The 18,537-nt window shown below is 43.5% G+C and overlaps 1 protein-coding gene across 2 annotated transcripts in view; it reads right to left on the reverse strand.

The window, feature by feature from the left end:
* Positions 1-16,933, reverse strand: part of LOC144668400 (RNA polymerase II elongation factor ELL) — a 93,431-nt gene extending 76,498 nt beyond the window's left edge. The window contains exons 1-2 of one of the 2 annotated variants that reach the window (XM_078530409.1): positions 16,639-16,933; positions 9,008-9,055 (exon numbers count right to left, since the gene is read on the reverse strand). In XM_078530409.1, the coding sequence (XP_078386535.1) occupies positions 9,008-9,055; positions 16,639-16,782 (192 nt within the window). In that variant the 5' untranslated portion in view covers positions 16,783-16,933. The remainder of the gene's footprint in view (positions 1-9,007; positions 9,056-16,638) is intronic. The other variant, XM_078530408.1, reaches the window with a different exon arrangement.
* Positions 16,934-18,537: the final 1,604 nt, after the last annotated feature.

Below are 18,537 nucleotides of genomic sequence, written 5' to 3' on the forward strand. Positions count from 1 at the left end.
AGAGCAGGCAATTTAAAAACTTCACGTCATGGCAGTTATACAGACCTTATCTGCCCTTCATCAGCTTTTACGTCTACTCCATCAATTTGCGACTCCCATACTGTGGATTAAGGCTCTTGCTACAGACAAAATGTGGTCCGTTTCAACTTACTGAGTTTAGGTTTCCCTCATGTGTGAAACACACACCACCTCCTTTCCCTTACTGGCAACAATTGGATCTGCTAGAAATGGGGCAGGACTTTCGCATTCAGGTCCTGCCCGCCATTTTTAAAGGTCCATGAAGTCTTACCTACTCAGGGAAAATCTGACCCCAAGTCTCTTTTGCGAGACACAAAGAGCTTTCAAATCCAGGTCCTAAATTAAGATTAGCATGGTCACATCAAATTAGGAAGTGCTATTTCAGGCCAAGTAATTTTAAGAGAAACCCAGGGAGCCAAAATTATCATGATGATGTAATGTGTGCATGTGGAATATTAGTCTTTAATATCATCAGCTATTCACTTAAGATGGCTGCCGCAGGTCACCTGACACATTTGCAATTACAAGCTGGTCAGTTTCTGGAAATCTCCAACGTGGATTACAATTAGGACATGCCAAAGCAAACATCCTATGGAATGTCACACTTGCTGATGTCAAGAATTACCTCAAAGATGAACTGCCTTTCACCATTTGCATTTCTATAAAGCTACTTTTCAGGCAGAGACAGAAATTTGACCCTGAAAATGGCTATATAGGTGTTGATATGTTCTTCCCAACTCACCACAGGAAAGAATGGTCCATTCAGAACTGATTGCTGGGTCATTAAAGCAACTAAATACCTAGAGTCAATAATATAATAGCCAAAGTCTGTCCAGACCTAAGCTAATCAATAACTTTCTGTGGAATACTCACCATTGAGAATTCATGTGACGAGAATCATCATTTTTGAAAAGTTTTTATTACAACACCCTGCTTACTTCTGAAGTAGCAGTCTGCAAATGAAGCAGCAGCACCATCTCTCTCTCTCTCTCCCTACAGTGAAGGAATCATAAACAGTGAACTCTCTATTTTTTTGCCTTTTATCACTGAGCCTTAATTTGGCCAAAAGTTAACCTCCTCTACTGTATGGCTTGTAATTTTGTGTGTGTGTGTGTTGCAAAGGTCAGGATATGGGTTTATCTTTTAAATATCTTTATATTTTTACCTGGGTAGGCTTTTAGCACAATAAACACTAACCCTTTTGTGTTTAAGCTCAAGAAATCTTGCTGGAATGAGTTCTATGCAATCAGCACATAAATAGTTAAGCACAGACACTGAATTAATATCTTCATCCTGATAAGTTCCAAAAATCTCTGTTATGATCAATCAAGGCGTGGGAAAGAAAGGCCAAGTCCTGGCATGTGTCCTCACCCGATCATAACAAAACACCTTCAGGGAGATAATGGTTACTGGTCATTGCAAACTTAAAATATAATTTCATTTTATATTTAAAAAGCTAATTCTGAATGTAGAATCAATAAAACCAATGTGAGCTTTAGCATTCCACAGCCAAAAACCCCTAGAATATCCCAATAGCTTCTTAAATCAATGCTGTAGCCTGAGAAGCAACTGGTCAGCATTTCAATAAAGGTAATATAATGCATTTAACCAAAATTAATCTTGAACAGGATCTATTATATGACAACATACTGCAGTCTAGTGCTTTTAATTCAAAGTTGTTTAATTGAAATGACCTGATAATTCATTCAAAGCCCTGAATTCACATTATTCTGTGTTATTTGCATTGCTTATCGCCAATTATTGGTTAAGTCGATTTTTTTCTTAAATGCAAAAATCAACTTGTCCAACAGTATAATTTCTCCATAGTTTCTCCTACGCAGACACCATGGTTAATTTTCAAAGAGTAAGGGGTATGTTCTGTTACGCCTCCTAATACAGAGGTGAAAGCAGTACTTAATTTACATAGAAACATACATAGAAAATAGGAGGAGTAGGCCATTTGGCCCTTCGAGCCTGCTCCACCATTCATTATGATCATGGCTGATCATCCAACTCAATAGCCTGCTCCTGCTTTCTCCCCATATCCTTTGATCCCTTTCGCCCCAAGAGCTATATCTAACTCCTTCTTGAAAACATACAATGTTTTGGCCTCAGCTACTTTTTATGGCAGCAAATTCCACAGGCTCACCACTCCCTGGGTGAAGAAATTTCTCCTCATCTCAGTCCTAAATGGTCTACCCCATATCCTCAGACTGTGACCCCCGGTTCTGGACTCCCCCACCATCAGGAACATCCTTCCTGCATCTACCCTGTCTAGTTCTGTTAGAATTTTATAGGTTTCTATGAGATCTCCCCTCATTCTTCTGAACTCCAGAGAATATAATCCTAACCGACTCAATCTCGCCTTATACGTCAGTCCTGCCATCCCAGGAATCAGTCTGGTAAATCTTCCAGGTGTGGTCTCACCAAGGCCCTGTATAATTGCAGCAAGACATCCCTGCTCCTGTACTTGAATCCTCTGGCTATGAAGGCCAACATACCATTTGCCTTCTTTACTGCCTGCTGCACCTGCAGGCTTATCTTCAGCGACTGGTGTACAAGGACACCCAGGTCTTGTTGCACATTCCCCTCTCTCAATTTGTAGCCAGATAATAATCTGCCTTCCTGTTTTTGCTGCCTAAGTGGATAACCTCACATTTATCCACATTATACTGCATCTGCCATGCATTTGCCCACTCACTCAGCTTGTACCTAAACATAAGCAGAAAAAATATTCTTAATATCAGTTGGAAAACTGCAAGGACCCTAATTAATCTTACTGAAAGAAACACCTGATGGAAGGTGAAGGGTTACTGAAAAGTCTTACCAGTCTATTTACTATCCTGGGTACCTATAACCCGCCACATCCCCAGAAGATTTGCTTTCCTGTTTTAGGCTTTTCCACACCATATACCTCTGCAACCAAGTCTAATAACCTGCTCGCCAGTTTTTTTTAAGTCTACCTTCAGGCACTTTTACATCCAGCATCCCAAGAATACAGTGCTCAAATGAATACCTGCATCTTCCATGTGCCATTCTCCCCTGTTTACTTTTCTCCAAATCAAAGTCTGTTGGGGGCTGGAGATCACTGATTGACAACTAAAAGGGAATAGAATTCATCTAACCACATTTTGAAGAAAATGGAGATCCAACGATAAAACAAATGAAAATGCTGGGGAATGTGGAGTCTCCTGCTCTACATTAGATGTGAGCCTTAGCTCAATGGGAGCATCTCATCTGAGCCAAAAGGTTGTGGGGCAATTTTCCCCAATATTTCAGACGCTAAAGAGACTCCAAGGTGACCAACCCTTTCCTTTTGTTCTTTTTCCATTCTCCCCCCTTTCACTTGCGTAAAATCTATTGCTTTTCTAACTTTTCCAATTCCGATGAAAGGTCATCGACCTGAAGTGCCTAAACTATTTCTCTCTACACAGGTGCTTCCAGATAGGTTGAGTCCAGCATTTTCTGTTTTTATTGGGGTCTTGAGCTACAAAAACAATTGAGTGAACGACTAACTCAAGACTCCATTTTGGTAAAGAAGTTGAAGCACGGGTGGGGAACAGCCAGCTGTCCGGAGGGTTATTGGGGAACTGATTGCCACTTAAATTCCCTGCTGGGCTCATTGAAGTGGCTGCATATCATTTTGGTGGCGAGCACTTGAACTAACTCCTAACAGCGATCAGCTGAATAGAAAAATAAGCATTTCTAAGTATTTCGAGAGCTACTTGAAAGCATACCCACCTTTTACTGCTCACTTGCTGCTAGAGGCTTGAAGAGGACTTTTGAAATACATGGGGCGGGGTGGGATTTTCTGGGGCAATTTATCAAAACTTCAACAATTTAGCAACATTTATTCCAGAAATACTCAGACAATTTCAGTTAAAAAAGTTCATTCTGTTACTTTTCCTTATAAGAGTTACCAGGAGAGAGGGAGTACTTGGTCACAGGCATCTTGCTAGCGGTCCCCTTTGGTCTGCAGGAGGAATGGAAAGAGGACATGAGACAAGCAGAGAGCAGCAGCTGCTGTGGGGGAGAGGGATAGGAGAGTGAGGTAGGGACCTTCCTCTCTACAGGTAGAAGTCATCCCTCCTAACCTGGACCTCCTCCACTAAGGCCTCTAGTGCCACGTCAGAGAACCAATGCGTCTCAGTCCCTGCACCATCCTGCTGTTGGGTGTCATGTCAGCCAGCCCACTCTACAGCTTACATGAAGCTGCTTGTAGCCAGTGAGTGTTAAACCTGAAGTGTCTGTTTTAGCACTTCCAGGCAACTTCAAATTATAGGTAATCAACAATTCAGCTCAAAACTGCATGCTAAAACCAGATATTCAAATAGGCGTGTCTTATTAGCACAGCATGTTTTCACCCTTTCCACAAAATAACCCCCTCTGGGTTCAAGTCCCACTCTAGAGATTTGTGCATATAACCCAGGCAGATATCTCAGCGGTGCACCGAGTGAGCTGCACTGTCGGAGGTGCTATTTGCACTTGCAGATGGATGCAAAAGATCTGATGGCATTTTTCGAATAGCATATTCCTGCGTCCAGGCCTATGTTTATTTCTCAGCCAATACACTAAAAGCAGATTTTTCTGGTCATTATCTCACTGCTCTTTATGGAACCTTAATATGCACAAATTGGCTGCTATATTTCACTGCATCACAACAGTGACTACACTTCAAAAGTATTTAATTGGCTGTAAAGTGCTGTAGGGATATCCAAGGTTATGAAAGGTGCTTTATAGATGCAAGTCGTTTCCTTTTCTTTGTATTAAATAATGCCATCAATAGCATTCTTTCAAGGTAGAAAAAACTTTTCATACAAGTCGTGACTGGGCAGGCACCAAACGCTCTTCCGAGTTAGGTATTCTATTACCTGCTGATTGGTCCCCTTGCCTTTCTGAGAGACAATATAGCTGGCCCGGTGTCAGAAATGCACAGTAATACTGTAACTATGACCAGTTAACTTGTTCTTAGGTTCTGTTACATCCAAGGTATGGTTCCATTTCATATGTCAATGTGCTGTTCCAATTCATCTTCCTTTCATTAATGTTGAAAATTCTTAAATCAGAGGCAAAATTTCCAACAATTCCATTCAGCTTTTAAATCCAAAAGAAGCATTTTAAAGCTATAAATTTAATTCAGAGATAGCAATATTTACCAACACAAAATGCATCCTTCTTCCCAATACTCGCCTTGCTTAGCCCTTCCTAGCAGAGTTGAAGAACAAATCTATAAATGCGTGATACATGGGCCCTTTCCTACTTGTCTTTTGCCACCTTTCAGGACAAAGGGACATTGGTCCTTACAATACTGCCAAACATTATTCTGAAATCCTGTAGGTAAAAACATATGAATGGAAGTAAGCCATTCAGCTCCTCAAGTCTGTTCCACTTGAGATTTGTATCACGGCCAATCTACATCTTAACTCCATCTACCTGCCTTGATTCTGTAATCCTCAACACACCTACCTAACAAAAACCTATCAATCTCCATTTTGAAATTTTCAACTGACATAGCTTCAACAACTCTTTGGGGCAAGTGTTCGAGATTTCCATTCCCCTTTGTGTGAAGAACTGCTTCCTGACATCACCCTGAACAGCCTAGCTCAAATTTTAAGGTTATGCTCTTGTTCTAGTCTCTTCCCCTAAGAGTAGTCATCATTTATATATACAGTGAAAATCTGAAGCCCCTGTACTTCTTAGGTGGTTCCTCAGGATCGAGGATGACCTGCTTCCATTCCAGTTTGATGGGTTCGAAGACAGCTGATAAGTAGAATACGCGATCTGAAAACTGTGCCACATGTGGCAGGTGTTGCTTGAAAGGCGGATAGATGAGGTACTTGGAAGTTTTAGGTTTTGTTACATCCAAGGTATGGTTCCATTTCATATGTCAATGTGCTGTTCCAATTCATCTTCCTTTCATTAACACTCTCTCCGCTGCCTTGACTTCACCTCAGCATGTTTCCAAAGTCTCTTGATGTGTTTGATGCCTACCCAAATGATCCTTCGCCATTTTGGTCAGTGACAAACCAGGGACCCCAGACGGGATGTTTGATCTCTTCAGGGATGGTTTAAGGATATCCCTCCAGCATTTCCACTGTCCACCTGGGAGTCTCCTTCTGAGACTGAGTTCTAAGTAGAACAGTTGCCATGGGGGTCTGATGTCAGGCATAAAGACGAAATGTTCCACCCAACAGAGCGCTTTGATGCTGGGCATGTTGGCTTGAGAGAGTTCACTGCTGTTAGGCCAATTTGAAGGATCTTGCAAAGGCACCACTGGTACTTCTCCAGTGCTCAGAGGTGCCTGCTGTAAGTTATCCAAGTCTCCAAAGCATAAAGTAGCGTGGAGATCACTGCTGCCCAGCAAACCATGACCTTAAGCTGAGGTCTGAGGTCCTGGTTTTCAAATACTCTTCCTCAGCTGGCCGAAGATTGGGCTGGCACATCGGAGGCAATGATGATTTTTGTTATCTATGTCTCCCTTCATTGAGAGGAGGCTCCCAAGATACGGCAAGTGACCCACGTTTTCCAAGATCTTGCCGTTGATCTTAACTGATAGAGGGTGGTGTGCGCTGTGACAGCTGGTTGAAAGAGGACCTTCATTTTCTCATATGCTTCAAAGGAGGAGTCGACATTGATCTGCAGCTCAGTTTGAGTGAGCGCCCACACAAATGTCATCTGCATGGAAGTAATTGTTTCTATATATTGTAAAAGGCTGAAGCCCCAGTACAGATCCCTGTGGGACACCACTAGTCGCATCCTGCCAATTAAAATATATTCTCACTGTCTCCGAACCAATTTCTTTCCCATGTCAATAAGTTGCATCCCACTCCACGTGGTCTCATTTTGTGTAGAACCTTATTGAATGTTATTTGAGTGTCCACATAAATAGCATTCATTGTTATTGCCCATAGAAAAGGTAAACAGCTTTTCATGCAGAAATTCATCCAATATGACAGAAACTATCCTAGATTTCGCACCCCCCCCCCCCCCCCTCAATGTATTTTGATGATAGAGGTAACCCATTTAAAATAAATAGAACAATCCTGTTACTATAATCATGAGAAGTGCAAAATCTAGCTAAGTGTCAGCTATATCCATAATATATCAAACTCTTATTTTACACACAACTACCACTCAGTGAATATTCAAACTAGCACGAGTGAAAGTGATCAGTTTATTTCACAATACTTCAAGCTGTGATGACTATCTCCATAGGGAAGCTCCACATTTTCTAAGTCATAATATATTCAAAGTCCGTATCTAACTCAGTGAGCCAACCAACAGCAATGGGTTGGTTACAAATAACTTACTTCCTCACGATAAGTTCTTTCTTGCAACCAGAAATATTAATTCATTTTTTTTCTGCTCTGTATGCCAGCTAAAAAGGAAGCCTTCCTAACAGCACTGTGGGTGTACCTACACCACGTGGACTGCAGTGGTTCAAGAACGCAGCTCACCACCACCTTCCCAAAGGCAGTTAGAGGTGGGCAATAAATGCTGGCCTAGCCAGTGATACTTATATCCTGTGAAAGAATAAAAGAAGATTAAGCAACATGTTTCCACGCCTCAAAAACTGCCAGATGCCTGACAGCCAAAATGCAGACAAAAGTGACATTGCTACGAGAAAAACTGTTAACTTGTGTGGAACACTGAGGGAGTAAAAATGAGGCTCACTACACACAGATGAGCAGGGGAACACGTAATCAAACCTAACATCACCAACAGACAGGCATGTTAATTTGCCTCTCACTGCGTGCTTAGTTCTCATGTTGTTTTCCTCACCACTTGATTTGCAATGATTTTCCAGTCCCCTATTTTCTGATGATCCTCCTCTCCCCGCCTCCAATCCCTGGGAGTCTGTCATGCTGTAAAAAGGGGTCAGAGGCTGGGAATTCTGCAGAGAGTAAGTCACCTCCTGACTGCCCAAAGCCTGTCCACCATCTACAAGGCACAAGTCAGCAGTGTGATGGAATACTCTTCACTCGCCTGGACGAGTGCAACTCCAACAACATTCAAGAAACTCAACACGATCCAGAAGAAAGCAACCCACTTAATTCGCACCTAATCCACCACCTCCAACATCCACGCCATCAACCACCAGCGCACAATGGTTGCAATGCATACCATTTAGAAGATCATTACAAAAACTCACCAAGTTTCCTTCAGTAGCACCTTCCAAACCCGTGACCTCTACCACCTAGAAGAGCAAGGGCAGCAGAAGCATGGAAGCACTACCACCTGCAAATTCTCCTCTAAGTCACACACCATCCTGACCTGGAGCTACATCGCCGTTCCTTCACTGTCGCTGGGTCAAAATCGTGGAACTCCCTTCGTAACAGCACTGTGGGTGTACCTACATCACATGGACTGCAGTGGTTCAAGAAGATGGCTCACCACCACCTTCCCAAGAGAAATTAGGGGTGGGTAATAAATCTGGCCTTGCCAGCGACATTCCATGAACAAATTAAAACAAAGCTTAGCTCAAACCTCTGCAGAAATTTTGTGGACAAATTCTTTTTTAGGAAACTGAATTCCCAAAACAACAATATCAGCTATGTGAATCTCATATGCCACTGTAATTCAGGTAGATGCTAAAAATCCTATGACACCATTCTGAAAAGTTTGTGCAGTTATCCCAACCAACTTTCCTCCCCTAAACAACATCACCAAAAACAAATTAACTACTCACTCAACATTTGTAGAATCTTGCTGCTGCAAAATGGCAGCAGTATTTACCTGCATAAAATAGTGTACTTCAAAATAATTAATGCTACAGTGATGTGCTTTAGTGTCATCTGAGATATGATGGACACCATATAAATTTAAGTCTCTCTGTTCATTGTAGTATCGTTGATATTATGTATCACATTATGCTACATACAATCAGAATTAAATGTTTATTTCACTGTTACCTAATTTATCAAAACTAGAAGGGCAGAGATCTAAATTTGGGTCTGAATCAAAGAAAACATTTAAGAACAGTACTCACCCCCTGATTTCCCTGGAAGCAGATTACTGGTTGATTTGGTAAGGAAGCCTAGGAAACAAAATAAATTATAGTTTTAGAGGAAGGTAAGGTGACTAGATAGGACAAATGCATGTTTATAAGCTTGTACACATTAATTTATCAAATACATCTCAAGTTATAATTTAAATCAGATTCAGTATAACATCTAGGAAAACTCACGATACGTTTTGACATACCAAAATGTGAGCAGACATCTATATTTTGAAGCAAAGGCCATTGAAAAGTCATTACTTTTAAACACTTTATAGAAATAGGAAATATTTATGAGACACAAAAACCCTCCCTACTCACCATATCCAGAAAAGCACCCGCTTCTCCCTTGAACCCATTTCTACATTCCACTTCAACAGCCTCCCTGGTAATTAGATCTACAGCCCTACTCACCTTTGGCCAAAAAAGTTCCACAAGACAATCCTTAATATTCCCGGTTTTAGCTTGTGTATTTGGGCCCTTAACCATAGCCCTTTATAATGCTGAAAATTGATCAAGTCACCTTGAAGTCCTCAGCTTCCACCACTCCACACCACCCCGGCAAAATCTAAAATTTCCTCAAAATCTTTTTCTCTAGAGCAACGCAGTATGTATTTTAAGACTATTGATATTAGCAAAATGTCCACCCACTGTATCAGGTAATAGTCCATTGCTGCAGATGAGAACCTACATTAAACATGAAGACTACAAGCATATTCATAGAAAATAGTTTTCGTACAACCAAGTCCCGATATTCCTCAACACTTTCAATGCATCAGTGTACAATGCTTAGATGCTGGTTTGGCATTATATGTAGCTTCTTCTTATTGTGTCCACGGACAGTCTATACATGGCCCAGCCAGGACTGGACACATTTTTGCACCTTGTTGTTGAATTCGGCAAGATCTGCAACAGTGCAGGGTTCTTCTAGCGATAGACATTGCAGGAGATGTTGCACAGTCTGTGGCTCAGTTCCACATTCACAAGTTGTTGGGCAGGTTGTATATCCCCATTTGCTTAGTGACACCTTTCAACAACCTACACCAGTCCTAAGTCTGTTAAGGCACTTCCAGGTTGCCCAGTTGCAATTAGCTCCTGGGGGAAGGCTTTCATATGGTAGAATTTCCATCGCTGGGGGCCAAGGTAGAAGCGTTCACGTCGCGGCCCTGTTTCAACCAATTCCACCATCACCACGCACAGCAAGTAGTGTATATGTAGTTAAATCGTGGACATATCACAGATAAATTCATGGTTTAACTCCATGCAATTACATTGGTAGCACCTGTATTCGTTTTTATGAAGGCATATATTAAGAGTGTTCTATACAAACTCAACATCAAATTATCTTTAAAAATGGCAATGTAGCATCTGTATTGTTGGCAAACAAGTTGAGTTGGAGCAATTAATGAGCAATTAATTTAAAATTACTTCATAGTTTTGAAATGAGCCTCCAATTATTCTATGCATTTCTGAAAGGGTATGAAAATTTAAGTACTTGGTTTATTATTTCAGATTAAAAATTAAGAGCAAACAGCTGTTTTTCACTCATTATCTTTTCACGAGATATGAAGATGGGCTGGGCCTTAGTGAAGTTCCACACCCACTACAGTGCATAACATAACAACCAAACCATCAGAACCATTCTATGGTTCAGGGCAAAAAGAATGACAGACTTGCATTTATATAGCATTTTTCATGACCATGGGATGTCTCAATGCACTTTACAGTCAATTAAGTCTCTTCACTGTTATAATGTAGGAAAAGGAGCTGAATAGCAATATGATAATACCAGATAATCTGTTTTTTGAGATGTTGACCGAGGGATAAATATTGGCCAAGACACCAGGGAGAATCCCCCTACCTTTTTTTGAAATAATCTCACTGGATCCTTTACATCCACCTTAGGAGACAAAAAGGGCCTCAGTTTAATGTCTCATCCAAAAAAGGTACCTTTTACAACGTAGCACTCCCCTCAGTACTGCACTGGAATATCAGTGCTCAAGTCTTGGAGTGGGACTTGAACCCAGAACCTTGAAACTTAAGAGGCGAGAGCACTACCAACAGAGCCACAGATGACAGGGGAACAGACGGCTAAACAGATTGTGTATATTATAAAGACAGTTCCATTCTACGGCACATAGGATAAAAGAGACTCAATTAGAACTTATTTGTAAAGTTTCATACGTATCAACCAATGTTTTGGGTTGTTACAATAAGCAGAGGGTTCCTCAGAAAAATCAGCTTTTTACTTCATGAATACTTTAAATGGTGTGAATGGTCTAAATATGAATATTGTCCAGAGGATGTCCTTCTCTTCTTCAAAGAGAGAGATGAGGCTCCATTTTAACATTTCATCCAAAGGGCAGCATGCTATCAGCACTACACTAAGCCTTGTACATTCTCTATGGAAGGAATGGGAATGATGGGGCATGGTGCCTTTTCTGGTCAATGTTTTCTGTACTTGCATGCAATAAAACAAACTAGACCAGTTCAATATTCACAATTCATCCTTTAGATGAGGATCCACCTGCCTGTTCTGGTAGTTTAAGCCAACATTAAAATATCCCATATCTATCCATAAAGAACAGAATGTCTCAGCCAACATTCCTCCCATAACCAGTCATTCATCCCTTGCCAACCTGCTACAAATGGATGCTGTAAATTCTTACGTCACAATCACTGCACTCCAAAAAAATTGCTTATTTGTGTGAAATGTTCGAGATGTTTTGACAGGATTAATGTTACTAAGTGCTCATCTAAATTTCTCTCTTTACATTCAGAACAGATTATGCGCTTCTTCACTAAACGGTACGCGTTTCTCACTTGGACTAACGCAATTAAATTAATACATCAAAGCAGTGTTTCAAGAATTCTGAAAAAAGTTTTCTGGACTTTTTTTCCATAAAAAATACAGCATGGTTAATTATAATTTCTATTCTTCTGCATTCAAAGGTCACTGTAAAGAAAGTTAAGACAAATAAATCAGGGTTCTTAGCTGCAAAATATGTACCTGGGAGAACAGATAAAAATCTGTGAATCAAACAATGGAAAATTTTCTGGCACATTATGTACAAATATTTGCCGACTGAATGGGCCAAAAATACGAATGAACTGTCCTACAGGAACATATGGAGCTATAATCTAGAGGCTAACAAAAAAAATTGGGGCTGGAATTCTCAACATATTCTTCAACTGTTTGTGGTTTTAATGTTATTCAGTATTAATAGCTTCAAACTGATGAAAATATTATCTACAGATTAAAACAAACGTGCTCAGTACTGCAACAAATTCACAAGAACAAACTGGCAGCCAAAGGGTCAACAGATGTTCAAGTCTCACGTTGTAGAGCTGCACATTCGCCAGTTTCCAAACCAAATATTTCAATTATTTCACTGTGAAATGTCTTTCTCTCTCTCTCACACACACACAGTATACATGATCAATATTATGTCAATCTCTTGTGCAGAGCAATGTTTAATTACAGGCATCTCAAATATGTTTAAATTAATCTGATTAATTCTGTTTCGTGCTTACGTTTTATTGGGGAAAACTTGTGAGTAAACATCTAACAAATCTTCCAGGGAGGGAGAGCTCTGTACAGCGCAGCAAACAACTGCATTTATGAGTAAAGGCCAGCATAATGTACCAGTGTTGGAACAGTTCAGAGCCCAGAGGTCAAACATACATATGCTAGTTCTGAAAAAATATATCAAACAGCTACATCGGTCAAGCAAGCAACTGCAAATATCTGTGCATGTCCTCATAAAGAGCCAAGAGGTAATTTCCCCATACAACATAATACTCAACCTCAAAAAGTAGAGAAGATTCTGCTAATGCAGCAGTAATTGAAATTCACTCCTGTACAACAGAAGGAAAAATAAAAGCCAGAATTTTTGCTAATTGATTTCTTGATACTTCAATGGAATTACAGCAGTTATTAACTCAAGGTGGTGGCTCACCACATCCTTCTCAAGAGTAATTAGTGATGGCCAATAATAAATGCTGGCCTTGCCAGTTCATACCCCATGAATGAATAAGAGAAGAAAGCTAAAAGTGTGCACATGTTATGTGCTGAGTCAGGACAGGATCAAACTTAGTTGTGAAGTCTCCTGCAGTCAAATAGCTTGTTTCCATTGAGTTTGCAAATAAATAAGCTGGACAATTATAAACACAAGCAAATAAGAACAATTCTTCTCAGGTGACAGCAATATCGCAAAAGAATAAAACAAACATAAGCGAGAATATTCTGCACGACCAAGTTCAAAATGTGTAGCTTTGTGGGTCTAAAATGAGCAGTAACTATAAAGACAACCCCTCACATGAAGCATTTCTATTAAGCCAATGGCACTGTTTTCAGGGGCACACGAGTGAAAAAAAATGATTTAAGTGCATCATCTTGCATTTGAACCCAAGGAAAACATTAAAACAATTCAAGGCATATTCACTATGTGTTCTCATATTAATTAGAGCCATTACTGGGAGTTAATTTGTCCTGAGTGTTTTTTTGTCAAATTTAAAGTTTCATCTGCGAGAGAGCAAAGCCCAAGGCATTTAGCTCAAAATAAGCCAAAAGGGAAACTGATAATTAGGTGGGAGAGGAGAGAAACATTTAAGAGTGTCAACCAAGCAGAAATGGAGATTCAATGTGACACTTACACTGTCAGGTTCAAACTGGTTGAATCCAACGTCTGTCTGCTGAAGACTGTTACACCTCAATTTATGATAGTAAAACTGACAATTCACTGTGCAGGTGTATTATCATCATACATGGTGACAAGACACTACATTGTAAATCCTAGTTACTTGAAAATGTGCAGAAGACACTAAGGACACTTCAGTCAGACAATTATAGTTCACAGAAGCTGCTTTTATGCAAGCACAAAACACAGTAGTATGGACATTTTTATAGCAACATAGTTTTGTATTGCCAATAGAAAACAGGATCAGCACCCACTCACTGTAATGTGAATCTAGTTATTCAATAAGTGGTAGGCAGCAACCAATGTGTGGTAGCATTTTTTTTAAATGATAATTTTTTGGCATACCCCTTTGCCCTCTTTTTCTGTGAATTTCCACCCTCCTCTTCCAAAGGCACCAGCTCCTTGCAGCAGTAGTTTATGGGTGCCAGGTAATTTGGACAATGACCATGCCATATGTTTGGAGCACAGCTGAAATTATCAGCAGGCTCCCACTGGTGTAGGTGGGGTAGCAGTTTGGCTGGGGGAAGGGGAACATTGTTGACCCCAATACCATTCTCACCCAACATCCACACATATGCATTTCCATCATGGGTGGGTGAAGTGCTATTAGGAGCAGGAGCCTTGCTGATTTTTCACTCCCTAACGCAGGAACCTTGCAGCCAATTACACTTTCCCTGTCCCTCCTGTCTCCCTAGCCGAGATGAACTAAATCACTGTACAGTGCATTTGAAACCTCTTTCTGGGTCACTAGCCCTGCCTTAAATAACTGAATCATAGGGATAGCTCTATTCGGTACAGTTTGAAATTTGAACAGACTGCCAGCAGGCTAGGGAGAAGGAAGAGCATCTGCTTGACGAGGAATTAACTGTGGAAACAGCATGGCCAAGGAAGTTTCAGCAAGCCAAGTGCAACTGAGGCAAATAATAGAAAACAATCTCAGCTGTAAACTGACAACTAAAAATTGCCATTTCGCTGTGTGGTGCTGACTCACTGCTTCAGTACAGCGACTTGGATGAAAAGTTGAAAACACCTTGCTCAAAATTTAACACTGCACTTATCTTCATGAAAGCTTTGCTTTGTACATAATTAAAACATACATATGGCAAATAGTAACACATTAGATTTTTTCATAAATGCAGAGTCGAGCAACAAATTATTTAAACATTTTCGATATATTCTGATCTGTACTGCTACACCTACTCAATTATTTTTGAACACCATTCCCTTAACATTAAAAAAAACTCTGGAAATTGTAATGTTATGTGTTGCAAATGTGCTGCAAGTCGATTAAAATTACAATTGCTGAGATTGTTTGCTGACACTAACACATCTCTACAGATTCTGACAGACCCCTGCTGTGCCTTTCCAGCATTTAGGTTTTTTCTCGTATATAAGTCATAAACTACAGCTTATGCTGCACATCGTGAAAGGTGTCAAGACTTAAGCTTATTACATTTACTAGCCAACAGACCTGAATTTCCAAAAACTTAGACTCAGTCAACCTTCTCAGTTACAGCCCTCCCTACAAACTTGCCGAACTTGTGGAAAATTTGGAGTGGTCAGTTTTAAAAGAACTTAACAACCTTCAGAACTTAGTAATTTTATTTTTTTGAGAAAGCACAGTTAATATTTTAAAATTACAGTGCTCCGTTTGAACATATATCAAAAGCCACTGTGATTGACAATCATGTTAACCCCTTAGTCTCCAGGGAGCATTCTGACCATAGGTAGGTTTAAAGAGATGCACAGCAACAAATGGTCTGACCAACTGGAAACCCCAGCTGAAATAGCCAACAGGAGGCACAGCCAATTAGGAAACCAGGGCAAAGTCGCCAATAACAGGTAGTGCAAAAGGGAAAGCAGGATTCAACTGAATAGACAGAGGAGAAGACCAGGACTAAGGAGGCCAGCTCAGAACAGACCAAGTTGGGAGGACTGACCACTGAGAGCAACTGCTGGGGGAGGGTGTAAATTTACCTCCAGCATTGGGATATACAGTGATACAACACTTCCTAGAATGAGGGGGATAGATTCACACCCCCTCAGAATGAAGGAGGCGGATAACAGCCCCACATCCTGGTTTACGGTAGACAGACACCTCCCCAATCCAGAATCAGGGGGCAGACCTCACCCCCCCAACTCCTCTAGAATGAGGGGCACAGATGACTCCCCACTCCCTGGAATGAAGGGGACAGGCTTCAGCCCCTCCACTCCCCCGGAATGAGGGGGACAGACTCCCCCCCACCCCCAAATGAGGGGGGACAGACCCCCTCCCCAACCCCTGGGAATGAGGCGGGCACAGACCCCCTCCCCACCCTCTGGATATGAGGGGGGCACAGACCCCCCCTCCCCACCCTCTGGAAATGAGGGGGGCACAGACCCCCCTCCCCACCCTCTGGAAATGAGGGGGGCACAAACCCCCCCCCCCTCCCCACCCTCTGGAAATGAGGGGGGCACAAACCCCCCCCTCCCCACCCTCTGGATATGAGGGGGGCACAGACCCCCCCTACCCCCTGGAATGAGGACAGATCCCTCCCCGACCCCAGGGACAGATGCGACCCCGACCCCCCCCTCACCCCCGGGAATGAGGGGGGACAGACAACACCCCCACTCCCCCCCAATCCATCCCCAGCCGCCAGGACGGGTTTTCCCGGACAAACCCTGTCAGCTCCGCCCGGGGAGCTGCTCTCAGCCCGGGGACGGGGGACCGGGAGCCGGCGGAGCGGCACCGACAAGCGGGGAGGGTGGGAGCCGGAGCCCGGGACTGGGAGCCGGGAGTCACCGGCCGGGAGGGGAGGAGGGTGTCCCGGGCTCGGGCTCTCTGCCCGGATCCCCCGCTCCCGCTCCCCCCATCCCGGAGCCGCCAGCCCTGAGCTCCCGGGAGCAGCAACAGGTTCCCCCCCGGTCAGTAAGTTGACTCACCGCCAGCCGCCGGTAAGCCTCCAGAGCCCGCACCGCCGTGTCCGTCAGTTTGACATGGAAAAGCGAGAGCCGCGCGCCCGAGTTCAGCTTCTCACAGGAGAGACCGAACCGCCGCTCCTCACCCAGAGCCGCCGCCGCCGCCATCTTCACTCAGAGCAACGGCCAACCGCAGGGGGCGGGACAGAGAGAGAGAGAGAGGGACCGAGCCGCTGCTGACTGGATCACCGCCCCGCGCTCACCGGATCACACTCACCGGATCACCGCCCCGTACTCACCGGATCACCGCCCCACACTCATCGGATCACCGCCCCGCGCTCACCGGATCACACTCACCGGATCACCGCCCCGCGCTCGCCGGATCACCGCCCCACACTCATCGGATCACCGCCCCGCGCTCACCGGATCACACTCGCCGGATCACCGCCCCGCGCTCACCGGATCACCGCCCCGCACTCACCGGATCACCGCCCCGTACTCACCGGATCACCGCCCCGCACTCACCGGATCACACTCACCGGATCACCGCCCCACACTCACCGGATCACCGCCCCGCACTCACCGGATCACACTCACCGGATCACCGCCCCGCACTCACTGGATCACACTCACCGGATCACCGCCCCGCACTCACCGGATCACCGCCCCACACTCACCGGATCACCGCCCCGCACTCACTGGATCACACTCAGTGGATCAGCCCCACACTCACTGGATCTCACTCAGCGGATCACCATCTCACACTCACTTGATCACCGCCCCACACTCACTGGATCACCATCCTCACTCACTGGATCACCATACCACACTCACTGGATCACCACCCCGCACTCACCGGATCGCCACCTCACACTCACTGGATCACCGTCCCTCACACGCACTGGACGACACTCACTGGATCACTGCCGCTCACACTCACCGGGCGACACTCACTGGATCACAGCCTCACGCTCAGTGGATCACTGCCCCACACTCAAACCACCTCACGTTCACTGGATCACTGGCTCACACTTGCACCAGATCACGCATATTTGATCGCTACCTCTCTGGATCGCTATCTCACACTCACACCAGATCACACACACACCTGATCACAGTCAGTGGATCACCACCTTACACTGGATCACACTCACTGAATCACCATCACACACACACACTGGGTTGCACCTCCCACTCACTGGATTGCCATATCCCATATTCACTGGATTGCCACCTCCCATATTCACTGGATTACCACTCATACTCACTGGATCATGACCTCACATTTACTTGATTATCACCTCACATTCTTGGATCACTGCCCCACACACATTGGATCACCACCTTACAATCACTAGACCCTTAGATTGTCACCTTCCACTCACTGGATCACCGCATCATGCACTGGATCCCCAGTCACACTCACTGGATTACCACCTCACCCTTACTAGATCACCATCTCATCTTCACTAGACTACAACCTCACACTAACTGGATCACTACCTCACACACTCAGGATCACACCTCCCATTCACTGGATCATCACTACACATATTTACTAAATCATAACCTTCCACATTCATTGGATCACCACCTCACACTCACTGGATCACCAACTCACATTCACAACATCACCACCTCACTCTCTGGGTCCCTGCCCCACAATCATTGAATCCCAGGATCACCATCTCACATTCACTGGTTCACAACCTCACACTCACTGGATCCCATGATCACCACCCATACTCACTGAATCCCAGAATCCTGACTTGTCACTCCCAGGTTCCCAACCTGAAATGCTGGATTCTTACCTGTTACTCATTGCACCTATGCTCCGGGATCCCAATCTGCCACTCACTCCACTGGATCCTGGGATCATGATCTGTCACTCCCCTCATTGGATCCTGACACCCTGACCTGTCA

The sequence above is a fragment of the Cetorhinus maximus genome, chromosome 26, assembly GCF_964194155.1.
Source record: "Cetorhinus maximus chromosome 26, sCetMax3.hap1.1, whole genome shotgun sequence".
NCBI lineage: Eukaryota > Metazoa > Chordata > Chondrichthyes > Lamniformes > Cetorhinidae > Cetorhinus > Cetorhinus maximus.